Raw genomic sequence first — 19,631 nt, 5'->3', positions numbered from 1 at the left:
AGGTAAAGTGCAACTTTTCAAAAGACACTATTGACGTCAAACAAGCAATGTAATATGTGCTATAGTCTTAATTCTACGCATTGCGCGCCCAAATGACAAATATTTGTTCGAAAAAGGGTTGTAAACTTCAATCCAAATTCTCCACCCCTCATACAGAATGGTTCATTCCAGTATATGCACCTCATGATCAAGTGAGAGGTTACTAAATTGCCCATTGCAGGCAGTCCGACGGGATAGTGTCTTTTCGATAGGTATATTAGGGAGCTCAGAATTCAAACCACCGGCTATATGAATTCACGGTCATAGTAAAATTCATTTGATTTTTAATTTGCTATTTTGACCAACTCCGGTTGTCTATTCGAGATAAAATTACGATTAGTTTGGAAACGGGGTAGATTTTCTATGATTCCGTGTCATAAAAGCTTATCATGTGTTGTGTAGTTTTCGAAAAGCACACCCGGTGGGAAAGTCGCCCAACAGGCGATCTCGCGCCATTGCTGTACTACGTGGCACTTTATTCTGGCGGGGTGTCTCTTGAAAACGGGAATAGCGAAGGGTGAGCCAATCAAGTCAGACCTTTCAAATGTAGCTAATATTATAGCCAATAAAATTAGTTGTACGATGATATGTGTATAATAAGGGTAAGGCTAGCCTCTACACTGTAACAAGTAAAGTTGAAATCTTTGTCGCATTCGTATTTATGTATGGATACGTAGTCTTTTTAGTCCCCACGGACGAAGTCCGGAACAGGGACTTATGGATTGGGTTCCGTCTGTCCATGCGTCCGTCCGTGCGTCTGTGCGTCCCTCCATCCGTCCGCAGCCGTTTCTTGGAGATGCCTGGACCGATTTTTTTCAAACTTGGTACAGGGGCAACATGCTATGGCATACATATGCACGTCAATTTGTTTTATGATACGATCCAATATGGCCGCCTAGCAACCATTTTGTTTGCGAATTTTCCCTGTCTAAAGCCATAACTCAGACATGCTTTAACAGATCTCATTCAAAGTTGGTATTAGGACAGTGTTCTATGACATACATGTGCATATTCATTGTTGTCATGATACGATCCAATATGGCCGCCTAGCAGCCATTTTGTTTGTGAATTTTCATGTCCAAAGCCATAACTCAGACATACTTGAACAGATCTCATTCAAAGTTGGTATTAGGACAGTGTTCTATGACATACATGTGCATATCCATTTTCATTGTGATACGATCCAATATGGCTGCCTGGTAGCCATTTTGTTTGTGAATTTTCATGTCAAAAGCCATAACTCAGACATGCTTGAACAGATCTCATTCAAAGTTGGTATTAGGACAGTGTTCTATGACATACACGTGCATATCCATTTTCGTCGTGATACGATCCAATATGGCTGCCTGGCAACCATTTTGTTTGTGAATTTTCCATGTCCAAAGCCATAACTCAGACATGCTTAAACATCTGTTTAAAGTTGGTATTAGGACAGTGTTCTATGACATACATGTGCATATCCATTTTCGTCGTGATACGATCCAATATGGCTGCCTGGCAGCCATTTTGTTTGTGAATTTTCCATGTCCAAAGCCATAACTCAGACTCCATTTTCATCGTGATATGATCCCCCATACCCAACCAATCCTTTATTGTTGGAGGCATATTCCATGTCCAACAAGCACACACAACATATCTAAGTCTGTTTGTTTTAGGTTCACAAATGTTGTTGCGTGATCAGAGTAGTGATAATTCCTTAAAACCCAATTATAGCGGGGACTATGTCATTCTCAATGACTTGTTAAACAGTAATTTTTAGATCAGTTTGTATTTAAACTGCATTTCTGAGTTAATTATTCGGTAGGTTATTGAATAGCTCCCTTTGTAAAAACGCTGTACAAATTGGATGTCAGCGTTCGCCCGGCCCCGGCCACGTTCAACGGAACTAAGTGAAGCTCAATCATAATGGTGGCTGTCAAAATCGAAGACGCAATTTGACCGTATTGTTATTTCAGTGAGTTTATTCAGCAAGAAAACAACGTGTTCTATGTTTTTGTACTTCCTACATGATGTGATGATCGTTTTTTTTTTACCGGTACAACTTACAGTCTACAATGAAACTGCTAACTTGGCTAGTAACCTGCTTGCATGCGGAGTAATCCGGGACTCGATTCTGACAATTGTCCCTCCTATTCCTGCTTGCATGCGGAGTAATCCGGGACTCGATTCTGACAATTGTCCCTCGGTGTTTAGAGTCAAGTCAGTAATATAGACTCATGCACCGTCATGTAAGCAGGACTAGTAACACTGACACGATTCCGTGTTCCGTGTTCATATTTTGGGGCACATTTCTAAATACACGAAACCAGTTATTGAATGTGTAGTGGATATTGATATTCAGTTTGAAAAATTAAAATCCTGAACTTTATTTTGCGAACGGTTTGTCATTTCTTAGTAATTATCACGTTTAACGTTTATGTCAACCCGGAAGTACATAGACACGAAAATAGACGAAGTGACTTGTACATGTAATTAGTAACAAAATTTTGCTGTAACTGCTGATAACCTTCAAATTTATTTATTTTTATGTTGTAAATACATTCTAATATGCACTAAGGATAACACTATAAAGACTTGCTCTATGGGAAGGTAATTTTTTGTCTTTTAAAAATGCAATAGTTAGATCAATGTGTACCAGAAATGTTATGTAGTATTTAAGCTAGAAATAAGACCACATAATATCTTATTACTCCCCCCCCCCAATTAAGACAAACTACTCACAGAAAGCAACAAAAAAGGAGAAGAAGCTCCAAAACATAAAAAAGAGAATAAAATTACAGTAAGGAGTTGATGATGCACAAACAACTACAAAGAAATAGACAGTTCAATTACAACACAGGGTTTGAAATAAATATGGGGTTTGGAAAAGTGAATTAGAAGTAGAGCAAAAACTAAGAGAGATGAAGAGCCTAAGTGAACAAGCGAAAGCACTTAAAGATAGGACCACCAAATTTTTTGCAGGACTACTACGTTATCAATTTTACTAGTCCTGTGGGATAGTGACTTTTTTACTCCAGTGTCGAACCCTGAATTGGCTGAGAATGACTCTCTTTCGGGTACTTGGGATTGTCGCCGTACGGAAACTAAGATGGCGATTAATACATTTCTTCCCTATATATATCTACTACAACTAGTACAAGTTGAATGTTGTTGACTTGGTAAATTTGTTAGAAAATTGAAATTCAAATTGCCTCAAAATTATTTTAGATCCCTAGTTTATTTCATTCATCATTAAAATTTCCCAGGGTTAAAGCTGTAAGACACTGGAATTATTTATAACCAACCTCAAAATCCTCTTTTTTTTCTTTTTCTTGTGTGCATTTCCCAGTCATTTTTTCAGAGATTTTGTGCAATTTTTCATAACAGTAGATTTTTGTTATAAAATTGTGACTATGGTATAAAAGTACAATACATTACCAACTTCTGTGTAAAATGTGTTTTATAGTGAGACATCATATGAAACCACTAACCACTTTATTGCATCGCTAAAACAAAACTGCATAGTGAAGAGCTGAAGAACTGAACCACTTCTATGTGTCACCAAAATAAAAAAATAAAAAAATTAAAAAAACAGCGGAGCTATTCTGACCGATAGGTCGCTTGTTTTGTTAGGTCTAAAATGGGGTCCTGGAAGGATCTCCTTAATAAATTCTCGACGAGTTCAGGATTCCCCCCTTCTAATTCACTGGTTAAGATAGCATGCACACCCCCTGAAACGTTTGGTTCTAGATATCGCCCCATAATGCATTGTTACGTTAACTGCGCATGCGCAAAATTGCATCCTTCGTCCAACCATGCGTTCAATATTGGTCTAAAACGGGGTATTTGTTTTGGGTCAAAAGTGGTCTACAATGCCTGGGGTCTGAGGTTGACAGCATTGGCCACACACCCCTACCAGATCTGGCCAGTGGTATCCCACCCCCACCCCCACCCCCTGCATTTTTGTCAATTGTTATAAATTTAAAGAAGAAAAAACTTTTGATGGATGACAAATTGTTTTCATCGTGAGTTTTGGCTTCCGACAGAATCAGGTGACCTCAGAAGTATTGCCCACACTCCGAGTTTAGCATATTTCTGAAGTATGGCTTCGATGTATTATGTACACACGATCTCAAGTCAAATGATTTATCTACAATTTCCTTCCACGTTTTGTTTTTCAAAATGTTGGTTAAGGCTGTTTTATGAATGATTAAACTTGTTCTATTTCCAAAACCCATGGTGTCATAGCTGAAAGTAGTCAATCTAAATTAATAGGTAATGTATTACTATTACCACTTTGTATTCGAAAAATTCTAGACTAAGGCAAATATAACATTACGAGTTCGAGTACGAGTAGTACGAGTACACAACCACAAGCGATGTATTTCAAAACAAATGCATACGATACGATGAATACTGATCGAGCCAAGTTTGGTCTCCGTAGTGGTAAATATAATCCTAGCATGTCTCTACGATGTTAGTCGATGTCATGACTAGACTATTGTCTGATAGTGCCAACAAATATTGAACATTTTATGAACGGCTTTGGTACATTTTAAGAGTCGCTTTCTTGAATAAAACAACCATTTTTAGATTGCATGCCGACATGGGCGACACATCAAGTAATCAAAGACACAACAACAAACTTATCGAAAGCAATTGTGTTTATTTATAGCAATCTGTGGAAGGAAATCTTTATTTTCCCAGGGAATGTAGCGATCCGCAACACACGTAAATGAAACTGAGGAACTAATTGAAACATTTTGGTCACATTGTACATTTGAGTCGTCATGGACAATTGGACAGTCAATTTCAGTAACAATGATTTGTATGTACCGTTCACACGTGTGAGCTTACACTGTAGACAAAATGGCTGTCTTCTTCTTGGGCTAATGGAATGCGTATGGCTGTCTGCAGACACTAATTTTTATACAAACTTTTTTTGAAAATGTGTAAAATACACAAGATTTGTTGAAGTCCGGTGCGTAGTTGCAGAGGGAGTGATTCGGAACTCTAGTCTGACAATTGTCCTTCTCCAAGGTCATGTCCATAATCTAGACCCCGCACGTACAAGTTACGTCCGCAAGCAGGACTAGATATGACGCACACGGAAACACTGTCCCTCCATTCTCAGCCAAGGCCTTGTAACGAAGTCTGGAACGTCTTTTACCTATTTTCGCTTTCGGCATCATCAAATATGGTAGTGTATGCCAAATATGGTAGTGAGTCTTCGAGAGTTGTCCAACAGCAGCTGATAGTTTTCATAACACGCTGTAGAAAGTAACTGATCGACCCTATTGAAACCAAAGATACGCATGCGCAAAAATTAAATCAAAATTGCCTTCTACAGCATAGAAAATATGAAAAATATTATATAATAATATACACAGGTCTCAAATTTCATCATAATTTAAACAAACTATACTTTAATGTTTTTAATGTTACGATGAATATTAAAGGGACAAACTCTGAAAAATTGGAGTCAATATCTCTATTTTTAACAAAGTTACAACAATATTTCTACAATAAAGAATTGAATCTAAAATAGCCTATACAACCTTAAAGTAAAAACTGCTGGACCGATTGCCATGATATTTGGTGGGTGTATTATGTTGGGTGTCTAGTTGGGAAATTGTTCAAATCAAAATGATCTTACCACCGTTGTGTGATTTGCGTAAAAAAATGTGATGTTCAGTCAAAAAACTTAAACTCAAATTTGTGTTAAAATTGTATGTACTGTAATCATTTCTAATTAGACTAATTTTTCTTTCACGATAAAATAAAATTTTTGAACAACGTCACGTGTGTCGTACAACATAGATCGAAATTTGGCAACATAGCTTGGATGAATAATTACTGTCACCACATTGCTATTTGTCGACGAAATTTTTCATCATGGGTTACAAAATATTAATGTACATTTGTATTTATGAATCATTTAAAAAATCAGCAGCACTTGGTTCACAGCTGACTAATGGCGTAAGGTCATATACATGTTCATAGTTATGCAACGTATAGCAGCGATGTAGTTCAGTCTGAGTTTTGACTTCCAGAAGTAGAAATTTTCCAAACGGTCCAAGCTCACAGCCAGCCAGGACACAGCTTCAACTTACTCTTCCAAAGGATTTATATTCTGTTGATAGTCATGAGATTTTCCCATGGCTTATCAAAAATGTTGGATAGCATGATCTTATGATGTATAACAATTAGTAGTCTCTGTTTATGTATACCGAGCGGCGCAGCCGCGAGACGAGAGGGACCAGTCCCGAGTCTGGCTGGAAGCGTTTGGATAAAAATACCCGCCAATGAAACTAGCGAATCGACAGATTGTTCAAACATACTAGCTACTGAATATTCTATATCCAGGAGGAGTCTGTTATAAATAGCGACTAATCATGTGTTGAGGATTTATTTACTTCAATGAATGACAATGTCACTCATTGTTCATTGCGTAATGTCAAGAGGAAGAAAACAAGCTGCCGCATTTACCATAAACACAGAATTGCAACAGGCAAGTAACAAACACAACGCACGACCTTCTTTCCATTTCCTTACAGTGCAGTGTTAGTTACTTCGAAACAAAAATCAACTACTGTAGCATGTATTATTTACTAGTATTTATGTAGGAGAAAACATGGGGGGAGGACTTCGTGTGTTCGGGATGTGAAATCAACAACGTACATCTGAATGAAAGACATAGAAATGTGTATACTGAGACAGAACAGAAATAGAATTTGTATAAATAAGCTTACAAAAATTCACACAAAATTGTTGCCTGTAGTTTCATCCATTTCTAAAATAAGCACGGTGTTCCTGTAGTCTCGTAATCTTAATGTGGAATACATTGTATGTATTTTGTAACATAAACAGGAACACCATCAGGAGTTTTATGTGGTCACCATATACTTTAACCGGTGTTTTTGTTACCGAAGACATCATAGCCTTCAGGACAACAAATATTACCATGACTGTGCGTAGGCGACAACACGTGCCTTTGTTATGATCGCACTGCGTTGAGATGTTATTTGCATACTTTGGCAAACCCACATAATGACGACATCACATTCCTTTCCAAACGCTTCCAGCCAGACTCGGGACTGGTCCCTCTCTTCTCGCGGCTGCGCCGCTTGGTATATATAAACAGATTAGGGACGATAGTCACGAGTCTGGCAGCGAGACTAAACAATTAGCTGCTTTATGATTTTGTAGTATGTCACATTAGTCATCGGCAAATTTCAATCTAATGGTAATTTATTCACGTACTTTGTATTCATATGCAAATATATGACACCATGTGCTTTTCCAAATGGTTCCGGTCATGCTGATAGGAGTCCGATTGTGTGTGGTTTACTGCGGAACACGTATCAGGCATGACAAAGTTGATACTACTATTACTAGCTTTTTTCAAAACAAACATCAAACGAATGTACGTAACATTCACATCAATTTTGATCTGACAGTGTTGCAGTGAAACAGCCAGTGGTGATCAAATGAACCAGATACAATGTGATCATTCCTAATTTTTTAGGGCATGTTGTCAATCAAAATAGAAATATATTTAGCTTCATTTCTGATATCGTTAGCCAAGTCATTCCTGATTCATCCAGCAATTGTTCTGATCATCTCTGAGCATTTGTGAGTGTTATCATAGGTTGGATTTAATACCGACACCATTTTTTCTGAGCAATAGCAATAACTCAGAAATGGTGAAAATGGCAGTTCTATTATGTTTGGCTATCAGATAGGCAATATTTATTTAATTTTCATTTCTGCTATTCCGTTATTACCCTTTAAGTACTAGTTCTACCGAAGGCTTTCACAAAGGGACTGGCCACGACTGGTTTTGCTAAATATATGTCTTTGAATTCACTTGAATGTGTGTCACCGAAATGGAGTGTTCCATTAAAGTTTGCTTGTTTTTCAACCAATTTTCCCCATCCCAAAGTGAAACCAGACTTTTGAGAATTTACTGCCATCTATTAGGTACTTGCTGTCTTCACTGGTAGGGATGTTCATCCACTCAAATTGTTCAAGCCATCGTGCCAATTTTTCATCTTTTAAATTTTCCAGACTGTGACGATTGAAATTTTCAAGCCACCACATTTGAAACATCGCCGGTTGTCTTGTTGCAATGAGCAGGTTGTTCATCATTTCTATCACTCGTACCTGGCTTATTAGCTTGAGAAAAGAAATGAGTTATATGGCCTTTACTCATACTGGAACCGGTGGTTCTCCACTGTGTAGGTACTCAGTCAAACTGTCATGATTTGAGGAGAGACGTTGAACTAAAATCTTTAAAATCACCAAAGTCAGGGGCAAATGGGCGTAGCCAATGAAAAACCAAAAAAGGGCAAATTGTGTCGAAATCGAAGGCTTGCCGACATAGTCTTGTCAACAACAAACCTATCATATTTGTGTACACATGTGAATGGTCGCCCATTGTTATCTAATGGAAGTGTCAATCATTAGTACCGTCAACAACATTGTCTGTCTTCATATGTAAAATTGTCGATAAAATGCCAGTAAATTTGAAATTTCACCGTTTTTATACCAGAAAGTCAATGCTGAATGCTGATATTGATAGAATTCACCGGCATTGGCACATTTTTCACTGGCACCTTTCTAGGCTGACTCGGACATGGGAGTATCGAACAAGTAAAAACAAGATTTTCAATTTTGAAATAGAAAGATCATATGAAGCTATGGAGACAAATTCTCCAGCATGATTGCCTTAATTACGGCCAACCACAACATGTAATAATGTGAAGGGTTTATAGAACTTCGTAGCATAAATCTCACGGTAGGGAGTTTTTAAGGCCAAGAATATAAAAAGAATTGTTTCTGGTCAGTGCGCATCACCTGCTTCAATCTTTTGTTCTCGTTTGTCCAGCCAATGCAGACTGTAGATCCAAGGCAAAACACAAAACAACTGTCCCTACATCAATTGCTACTTCAGGGAAGACCACTGAAGAACTAATCATGAACAATTAAACAAAATTTGTGTTGTCACACCACTTGAGACGTTTCCTGACCAGAAACAACAACTTTTTTTTTGTGGGCTACAGGTCTAATTACAGAATATATGCCAATAACTTATTAAAACTAAAAGTTATGTCGATAATATTTTCAGATGCGCTTTGGTATCACAAATGTATGAATCAAATTATATTCTTGAGATATAGCCTAATTACCAAAAACTATTAATTATGCAAGTTGCTCATTAATATTCATGGCATGTTTACCAAAACATAATCAGTTCTTGACATTACCTTTCGGAACACGTGTACCAAATTTCGTTTGAATTGAGCAGTCGTTTTTTTTAGAAAATGGTGATGCAGACAGACACACACGCACACACACACACAAAGACAGACTTTTCACATCTAATATATATCCTTCCTTACGGAAGGAAAATACAGTATGGTCAAACAAAAAGTTTTAGCACCCCGTTCGATGATTATAAAAGAGTATCCTATCAGAACCAACAGGCACACACTACGCCATGTCGAAAGACGATTGACACATTTCTTAGTGGCATTGATTCGGTTCTTCTGAAATACTCAGGTGAATTTTGTTGTTTAGATTTCAAAACCAAGTCAACAATGAAATTTTTCTGTTCAAGAGATTTCGAAATTTTTCCCAACCTATCAGCGCCATACACAAATGCATGCTTTTAAACGGAGTTGCTAAAATACAAACTGCACGACCACATCTGTTGTATATTTATTCAGTGAAGACTTGAATGTCGTGTCTATGTTTTTGTTGCGTGCGGTGTGCGGTCATGTTTGTTGGCGATTTTTTTGCCCAAAACTCAACATTCAATCCATACACTGAAAGATTATTTTAGGACCAGACAGACTACATAAGCTTACAGTTGACTTTTGTGTTACAACATGACCAACTTTAAGCTCATATAATGGTTGTAAAGAGGAGTAAATTGCAGAGTATATAAGAGGGTGATTGTCATGCCATTCATCAATCGATAAACTTGTCAATTCTGGGGAGTTTGTTTACATTTCAATGCACAGGAAATCTACAATATGTTGGGAGCACTTGTTTATCATCTTAATACACTTATGACATAAATGATCGACCAATTATCACCACCAGCCTGCTTGTTCTGAAAAACATTTTAGTACATGTTGCATATGTGTTGGTGGACATTCATGGGTTGGTAGTGAGTGTTAGATAAGTAGTGGGTAGACCTAGTGAGTGTTACATAAGTAGTGGGTAGTAAGTGTTAGATAAGTAGTGGGTAGTAAGTGTAACATAAGTAGTGGGTATTAAGTGTTAGATAAGTAGTAGGTAGTAAGTACTACATAAGTAGTGGGTAGTGAGTGTTAGATAAGTAGTGGGTAGTAAGTGTGAGATATGTAGTGGGTAGTATGTGTTAGATAAGCAGTGGGTAGTGAGTGTTACATAAGTAGTGAGTAGTAAGTGTTAGATAAGTAGTGGGTAGTAAGTGTTAGATAAGTATTGGATAGTAAGTGTTACATAAGTAGTGAGTGTTACATAAGTAGTGGGTAGTGAGTTAGATAAGTAGTGGGTAGTATGTGTTACATAAGTAGTGGGTAGTAAGTGTTAGATAAGTAGTAGGTAGTAAGTGCTACATAAGTAGTGGGTAGTAAGTACTACATAAGTAGTGGGTAGACCTAGTGAGTGATAGATAAGTTGTGGGCAGTAAGTGTAACATAAGTAGTGGGTAGTAAGTGTTAGATAAGTAGTGGGTAGTAAGTACTACATAAGTAGTGGGTAGTAAGTGTTAGATAAGTAGTAGGTAGTAAGTACTACATAAGTAGTGGGTAGTAAGTACTACATAAGTAGTGGGTAGTAAGTGTTAGATAAGTAGTGGGTAGTAAGTACTACATAAGTAGTGGGTAGTAAGTGTTAGATAAGTAGTGGGTAGTAAGTACTACATAAGTAGTGAGTAGTAAGTGTTAGATAAGTAGTGGGTAGTAAGTACTACATAAGTAGTGGGTAGACCTAGTAAGTGTTACATAAGTAGTGGGTAGTGAGTGTTAGATAAGTTGTGGGCAGTAAGTGTAACATAAGTAGTGGGTAGTAAGTGTTAGATAAGTAGTGGGTAGTAAGTACTACATAAGTAGTGGGTAGACCTAGTGAGTGTTAGATAAGTAGTGGGTAGACCTAGTGAGTGTTACATAAGTAGTGGGTAGTAAGTGCTACATAAGTAGTGGGTAGTGAGTGTTAGATAAATAGTGGGCAGTAAGTGTAACATAAGTAGTGGGTAGTAAGTGTTAGATAAGTAGTGGGTAGTAAGTACTACATAAGTAGTGGGTAGACCTAGTGAGTGTTACATAAGTAGTGGGTAGACCTAGTGAGTGTTAGATAAGTAGTGGGTAGTGAGTGTTAGATACGTAGTGGGTAGTAAGTGTTAGATAAGTAGTGGGTAGTGAGTGTTAGATAAGTAGTGGGTAGTGAGTGTTAGATAAGTAGTCGGTAGTAAGTGTTACATAAGTAGTGGGTAGTGAGTGTTACATGGGTAGTGGGTAGTAAGTGTTACATAAGTAGTGGGTAGTAAGTACTACATAAGTAGTGGGTAGTGTGTGTTACATAAGTAGTGGGTAGTATGTGTTAGATAAGTAGCGGGTAGTGAGTGTTAGATAAGTAGTGGCCAGTAAGTGTAACATAAGTAGTGGGTAGTGAGTGTTACATAAGTAGTGGGTAGTGAGTGTTACATAAGTAGTGGGTAGTAAGTGTTACATAAGTAGTGGGTAGTGAGTGTTACATAAGTAGTGGGTAGTGAGTGTTTGATAAGTAGTGGGTAGTGAGTGTTACATAAGTAGTGGGTAGTAAGTGTTACATATGTAGTGGGTAGTGAGTGTTAGATAAGTAGTGGGTAGTGAGTGTTAGGTAAGTAGTCGGTAGTAAGTGTTACATAAGTAGTGGGTAGTGAGTGTTACATGGGTAGTGGGTAGTAAGTGTTACATAAGTACTGGGTAGTGAGTGTTACATAAGTTGTGGGTAGTAAGTACTACATAAGTAGTGGGTAGTGAATGTAAGATAAGTAGTGGGTAGTGTGTGTTACATAAGTAGTGGGTAGTGAGTACTACATAAGTAGTGGGTAGTGAGTGTTACATAAGTAGTGGGTAGTAAGTACTACATAAGTAGTGGGTAGTGAGTGTTACATAAGTAGTGGGTAGTGAAAGTAGTGGGTAGTGAGTGTTACATAAGTAGTGGGTAGTGAGTGTTAGATAAGTAGTGGGTAGTATGTGTTACATAAGTAGTGGGTAGTGAGTGTTACATAAGTAGTGGGTACTGTGTGTTAGATAAGTAGTGGGTAGTGAGTGTTAGATAAGTAGTGGGCAGTAAGTGTAACATAAGTAGTGGGTAGTGAGTGTTACATAAGTAGTGGGTAGTAAGTACTACATAAGTAGTGCGTAGTAAGTGCTACATAAGTAGTGGTTAGTGAGTGTTAGATAAGTAGTGGGTAGTAAGTGTTACATAAGTAGTGGGTAGTAAGTACTACATAAGTAGTGGGTAGTAAGTACTACTTAAGTAGTGGGTAGTGAGTGTTAGATAGGTAGTGGGTAGACCTAGTGAGTGTTACATAAGTAGTGGGTAGACCTAGTGAGTGTTACGTAAGTAGTGGGAAATAAGTGTTAGATAAGTAGCCGGTAGTAAGTGTTACATAAGTAGTGAGTGTTAGATAAGTAGTTGGTAGTAAGTGTTACATAAGTAGTGGGTAGTGAGTGTCAGATAAGTAGTGGGTAGTGAGTTAGATAAGTAGTCGGTAGTAAGTGTTACATAAGTAGTGGGTAGTGAGTGTTACATGGGTAGTGGGTAGTAAGTGTTAGATAAGTAGTGGGTAGTGAGTGTTACATAAGTAGTGGGTAGTGAGTGTTAGATAAGTAGTGGGTAGTGAGTTAGATAAGTTGTCGGTAGTAAGTGTTACATAAGTAGTGGGTTGTGAGTGTTACATGGGTAGTGGGTAGTAAGTGTTAGATAAGTAGTGGGTAGTAAGTGTTAGATAAGTAGTGGGTAGTGAGTGTTAGATAAGTAGTGGGTAGTAAGTGTGAGATATGTAGTGGGTAGTATGTGTTAGATAAGCAGTGGGTAGTGAGTGTTACATAAGTAGTGAGTAGTAAGTGTTAGATAAGTAGTGGGTAGTAAGTGTTAGATAAGTATTGGATAGTAAGTGTTACATAAGTAGTGAGTGTTACATAAGTAGTGGATAGTGAGTTAGATAAGTAGTGGGTAGTGAGTGTTACATGGGTAGTGGGTAGTAAGTGTTAGATAAGTAGTGGGTAGTGAGTGTTACATAAGTAGTGGGTAGTGAGTGTTAGATAAGTAGTGGGTAGTGAGTTAGATAAGTTGTCGGTAGTAAGTGTTACATAAGTAGTGGGTTGTGAGTGTTACATGGGTAGTGGGTAGTAAGTGTTAGATAAGTAGTGGGTAGTAAGTGTTAGATAAGTAGTGGGTAGTGAGTGTTAGATAAGTAGTGGGTAGTAAGTGTGAGATATGTAGTGGGTAGTATGTGTTAGATAAGCAGTGGGTAGTGAGTGTTACATAAGTAGTGAGTAGTAAGTGTTAGATAAGTAGTGGGTAGTAAGTGTTAGATAAGTATTGGATAGTAAGTGTTACATAAGTAGTGAGTGTTACATAAGTAGTGGATAGTGAGTTAGATAAGTAGTGGGTAGTATGTGTTACATAGGTAGTGGGTAGTAAGTGTTAGATAAGTAGTAGGTAGTAAGTGCTACATAAGTAGTGGGTAGTGAGTGTTAGATAAGTTGTGGGCAGTAAGTGTAACATAAGTAGTGGGTAGTAAGTGTTAGATAAGTAGTGGGTAGTAAGTACTACATAAGTAGTGGGTAGTAAGTACTACATAAGTAGTGGGTAGACCTAGTGAGTGTTACATAAGTAGTGGGCAGTGAGTGTTAGATAAGTAGTGGGTAGACCTAGTGAGTGTTACATAAGTAGTGGGTAGTGAGTGTTAGATAAGTAGTGGGCAGTAAGTCTAACATAAGTAGTGGGTAGTAAGTACTACATAAGTAGTGGGTAGTAAGTACTACATAAGTAGTGGGTAGTAAGTACTACATAAGTAGTGGGTAGACCTAGTGAGTGTTAGATAAGTAGTCGGTAGTAAGTGTTAGATAAGTAGTGGGTAGTGAGTGTTACATAAGTAGTGGGTAGTGAGTGTTAGATAAATAGTGGGTAGTAAGTGTTAGATAAGTAGTGGGTAGTGAGTGTTACATAAGTAGTGGGTAGTAAGTGTTAGATAAGTAGTGGGTAGTAAGTGTTAGATAAGTAGTGGGTAGTAAGTGTTAGATAAGTAGTGGGTAGTGAGTGTTAGATAAGTAGTGGGTAGTGAGTGTTAGATAAGTAGTGGGTAGTAAGTGTTAGATAAGTAGTGGGTAGTGAGTGTTACATAAGTAGTGGGTAGTAAGTGTTAGATAAGTAGTGGGTAGTGAGTGTTAGATAAGTAGTGGGTAGTAAGTGTTAGATAAGTAGTGGGTAGTGAGTGTTAGATAAGTAGTGGGTAGTGAGTGTTAGATAAGTAGTGGGTAGTGAGTTAGATAAGTATTGGATAGTAAGTGTTACATAAGTAGTGGGTAGTGAAAGTAGTGGGTAGTGAGTGTTACATGGGTAGTGGGTAGTAAGTGTTACATAAGTAGTGGGTAGTAAGTGTTACATAAGTAGTGGGTAGTGAGTGTTACATAAGTAGTGGGTAGTAAGTACTACATAAGTAGTGGGTAGTGAGTGTTACATAAGTAGTGAGTGTTACATAAGTAGTGGGTAGTGAAAGTAGTGGGTAGTGAGTGTTAGATACGTAGTGGGTAGTATGTGTTATATAAGTAGTGGGTAGTAAGTACTACATAAGTAGTTGGTAGTATGTGTTACATAAGTAGTGGGTAGTAAGTACTACATAAGTAGTGGGTAGTAAGTGTTAGATAAGTAGTGGGTAGTGAGTGTTAGATAAGTAGTAGGTAGTAAGTGTTACATAAGTAGTGGGTAGTGAGTGTTAGATAAGTAGTGGGCAGTAAGTGTTAGATAAGTAGTGGGTAGTAAGTGTTACATAAGTAGTGGGTAGTGAGTGTTAGATAAGTAGTAGGTAGTAAGTGTTAGATAAGTAGTGGGTAGTGAGTGTTAGATAAGTAGTGGGTAGTAAGTGTTACATAAGTAGTGGGTAGTGAGTGTTAGATAAGTAGTGGGTAGTAAGTGTTACATAAGTAGTGGGTAGTGAGTGTTAGTTAAGTAGTGGGTAGTAAGTACTACATAAGTAGTGGGTAGTGAGTGTTAGATAAGTAGTGGGTAGTGAGTGTTACATAAGTAGTGAGTAGTAAGTGTTAGATAAGTAGTGGGTAGTGAGTGTTAGATAAGTAGTGGGCAGTAAGTGTTACATAAGTAGTGGGTAGTGAGTTAGATAAGAAGTCGGTAGTATGTGTTAGATAAGTAGTGGGTAGTAAGTACTACATAAATAGTGGGTAGTAAGTGTTACATAAGTAGTGGGTAGTAAGTGTTACATAAGTAGTGGGTAGTAAGTACTGCATAAGTGGTGGGTAGTGAGTATTACATGAGTAGTAAGTGTTCGATAAGTAGTGGGAAGTATGTGTTAGATAAGTAGTTGGGAGTAAGTGTTACATAAGTAGTGGGCAGTGACTATTACATGGGTAGTGAGTGTTACATAAGTAGTGGGTAATAAGTGTTACTGTGTTAGATAAATAGTGGGTAGTGAGTGTTACATGGGTAGTGAGTGTGAGATAAGTAGATATTGTATTTCCATTAGTTACTACATCAATAAATAAAACATAGTTTTGGATCTCCAGCTGACACATTGTACATATCCGCTTCTGCAAATGTTGAGTTTGGCATATTTTCAACTGACCATAACTTTCACTAAAGTCCACCATTTTAGATATTGTAAAAATGTAAACCTCAGCTGACAATTCTCTTCTTTTGTGTCAATAAACTCAATTCATGAAATATTGTAAGCATACTTAATTTAGGGTGATTTGATGAAGCATACTTGATCCCTGGAAATTTTGGTCTGGTTTTTCGCTCATAGTTTCCTTAATATGGACCAGACAATTTACACATTTCACAAAAAGATGAGTTCTTATGGTTATGTGGTTTAAATGACCAAAGTAAAAGAAATTGGCAAGCTCTTTGTGTAACACAAGAATTTTCTGTAGAAAGCAAGAAATTTGACACAGATGTTGACCAACGATGCAGGCTTTCATGGCAAACAGAAACATGCGGGAGTGCAAACGTGTACACATTTATCAAACAAAATACAAACAAGATTTTCAATTTAGATTGAGAATGAAATAGTGAAGAGATCATATGAATTATGTCGACGAATTCTCCACAGATGCCATATTACGGCCAACCACAACATGTAATGTGAAGTTTTTATAGAACGTTTGAAAGGAATTTAAAGGCCAAAAAAATTAAATACCCCCACATCAATCTTTTTTTTGGGGGGGGGGGGTAGGGGTAGTCCAGCCAGTGTAGTCTGCAGATCCAAGGGAAAACACAAAAATTAATCCTCCCTACATTAATTGCTACTTCAGTGAAGACAACTGCAGAACCATTAATGAACAGGCAAATGACATCTGCCCAACATACACACTTGCTGTATTAAGTACTAAATAAAAAGAACAGTAACCATGAGTGGTACGTTGAGTGACGTTTGTTGAGAATGAAAAGAAAAATTTCGCATTGTCGCACCACTTAAACAAAATGTCCTGACCAGAAACAATCCTGATTTTTTTAGCCTAAAGATATAATTATCAAAAATATGCAAATAAGCTACATCAATAACATTTTCAGGACAACTGCGCTTTGGTATCACAAATGTATGTACCAAATTACATTGAATTTGAAGCGTGTAATCATAAGATATAGCCTAAAATTACCGAAAACAATTAATTACATAAATTGCTCATTACTATTCATGGCATGTTTACCAAAACCTAACCAGTTCTTGTCATTACCCTACAAAATTTCTTTGAATGGAGCTATTTTTGAGAGAAAATAGTTATACAGACAGAGACATACATACAAACTTTTCATCCCAAACATAACCTTCCTTACAGAAGGTAAAAATGTGACTTTTGTTAAAAATCTTTAATTCCAACACTATTAGGGAGATTGGGCTGAACTTAATGGGGATGTATCTGAGAATGTGTAGATTAAGATATTGATACATGGTGATCCCATCAATGATATACAAATTAGGCGTCACAGCTGGACACATGGACAGAATTCTTCGTAATAGTTTCCCAGTAAAGATGCCAAATTGCCATTTGTATTACCACTTTTAATAATAGGCAACACTGACAATTAATCTACATGAATGACTAAATCTTAGCATAGCGCCAACTCATATGGGAATTTTCACTGTCATCTATTAATCAAAATCCCCACATATCATTGACACACTTTAAACAAATTTGACATCTCTCAGAATCTGAAGCTAACTTGTGTTGTGTTTGTTTTCAGGTGCTATAATTGTGGTGAGATGGGACACCATGCAAAGAACTGTTCATTACCTCCTCAGAAAAAGAAATGTCACCAGTGTGGGTCTGAGGATCACTTAGTGGCAGACTGTCCACAGAAGGAGGACAAAAAGAAAAGATCTAAAGCCAAAACCAATGGCAATAGTCATGATAACAATCAGGGACATATAGAAACACAGGATGAACAAACCCAGGGAGCTACTGGTGCATCTGTTGAGGAAGCACCAACAACAAATGGACATGCTTCAACATAACACAAAGAATTCCTAGTGCTTTAGCCTTACCATTCATTACCCATCCATTTGTACCAATACAGAGATGTCTAAACATACATCATCAACCACTTTTCACATATTAAGCAGAAACTACAATTATTTGTTCTAGGTCTATAACTGTCTCTGCTCCAGGACTAGAATTATCACTTCTGAAACTTCAAAAGTGTCAACTGCTTGATGTTACTATGGTTACCAACATGCAAGCACAGCTGGACCAATCCCAGAGAAGGAATTGGAGTCAAAAGTCATCATCACCTGGGTTTATCATCCTGACACCTATATTTCATGAATCAGGTGACAGTTTGCAAAACATGGCTATACTACAAACATCTCTAGTTTACCAAGAGTTATGGTTTATTTATTTGCTGACAGCAGTTTGTACCAACATCTCAAAGAGCTGTTCTGGTAGTCTCAGGGCAAGCCACCTCATTGGGTGCAATCGTCCACACAGCACCCCACATAGTTATCAGTCTCCCATTGGGTGCAATTTTTACTTCACACCGCACACCGCACCCCAACCCCCAAATTAGTTGTCACTCTCACATTGGTTGATATTCTGTAAGATTTTTTGAAATGAGGATTTTATTTCAAGTTAAAATACTTCAAACATTGTATCATCAGTAAGTTATTGTTTTAAGCTACATATCGAGTTTTGTAAACTGTTTCAATTTGACATATTTATCATAAAGACAATGTGCTGGTCCCAGATATTTATTCTGAAAAAAAAAAGCATTTCAAAGTGTTATATAGTGTTTTGTATGTGAACCAAGAGTTCAGCAGTGCAGCTTTGTTATATATGGTACCAGACAGCACAAAGAGATATCTTAGCTGTTTTGTTTTGTGTAATTAGATATCACCCACCTACCCTCTGTCATAGCATTGATCAGGAGTAACTTGATTATTATGCATATTATGACAATAGTATCAGGATTTTGGCAGTGTGTAATAATATACCAGTATTACGTTATCAACAAAGCATAATACGGAAAACTTAAATAAATGCTTTGGTAAAGTGTCCTAAGTCTTGAGTTAACACATATCAGTATACATGGCAAACAATTATGAAGTTGAAAAATCTATTAAAGTTTCAATACAAATAAATTGTTTACATCAATGTCTCTATTGTTGATGAATTGACATTATCTAAAATAAATGAAACTAACAAGAGCACCAAACCATCTTTTAAGTATTTTGAACACCTTAAAAGAAAGGAAAATCACACTCCACAAATGATATAATACAGACACAAGACTTAAGATTTTCTGTTACTGCCAAGGCGACCAACCAACCGGTAGGTATAACTTTTATTTACAAAATGTACTGGTCTCAACTCAACTCAACTCTTGTAAATATATTCTAGGAGAACACTGTGAATGATAGACTTCTATAGTAACTGTGATCAATGTTATAATATGTGACTGGCTAACCCTACTGTCAATATCATACTGTGTAGTTATGTTATCAAAGCGCCAACTCTACTGTTATTATCAGGGGTCACTGCATATCATAAAGCTTTTTAGTTCCAAACGGGCACTGCTCGGAGGGGACTTATATGTTAATTGGGTTCCATCCATGCGTGTGTGCATCCGTCCGCCCATGCATGCATGCATGCATGCATGCATTCACCCTCATGTCTCTGGCATGCACAAACTGATTTCAACCAAACCTGGCACAAAGGTAACATACTATGTTAGGCATGTGCACGTCACTTTGTTTTGTGACTGAATCAAATATGGCCGAATGGGAGCCCTATTTGTTGTTAAATTTCACAATGTGCATCATAACTTTGGATGTATAATAACTAGTGACTCAATCCATTTAAGTGCCTACACCCACATTATCAAACAGCTTTCCTTTG

General features: G+C 37.3%; 1 protein-coding gene across 1 annotated transcript in view; it reads left to right on the top strand.

Annotated features, from left to right (window-relative positions):
• LOC144432642 (protein lin-28 homolog A-like) overlaps positions 1-18,821 on the top strand; it is a 113,129-nt gene extending 94,308 nt beyond the window's left edge. The window contains exon 3 of the mRNA XM_078120905.1: positions 17,482-18,821. Coding sequence (XP_077977031.1) covers positions 17,482-17,752 — 271 coding nt within the window. The 3' untranslated portion in view covers positions 17,753-18,821. The remainder of the gene's footprint in view (positions 1-17,481) is intronic.
• The last annotated feature ends 810 nt before the right edge of the window (positions 18,822-19,631 follow it).

The sequence above is a fragment of the Glandiceps talaboti genome, chromosome 3 (assembly GCF_964340395.1).
Source record: "Glandiceps talaboti chromosome 3, keGlaTala1.1, whole genome shotgun sequence".
Lineage (NCBI taxonomy): Eukaryota > Metazoa > Hemichordata > Enteropneusta > Spengelidae > Glandiceps > Glandiceps talaboti.
The sequence above is the reverse complement of the archived record's forward strand: the minus strand, read 5'-3'. Positions and strand labels throughout refer to the sequence as shown.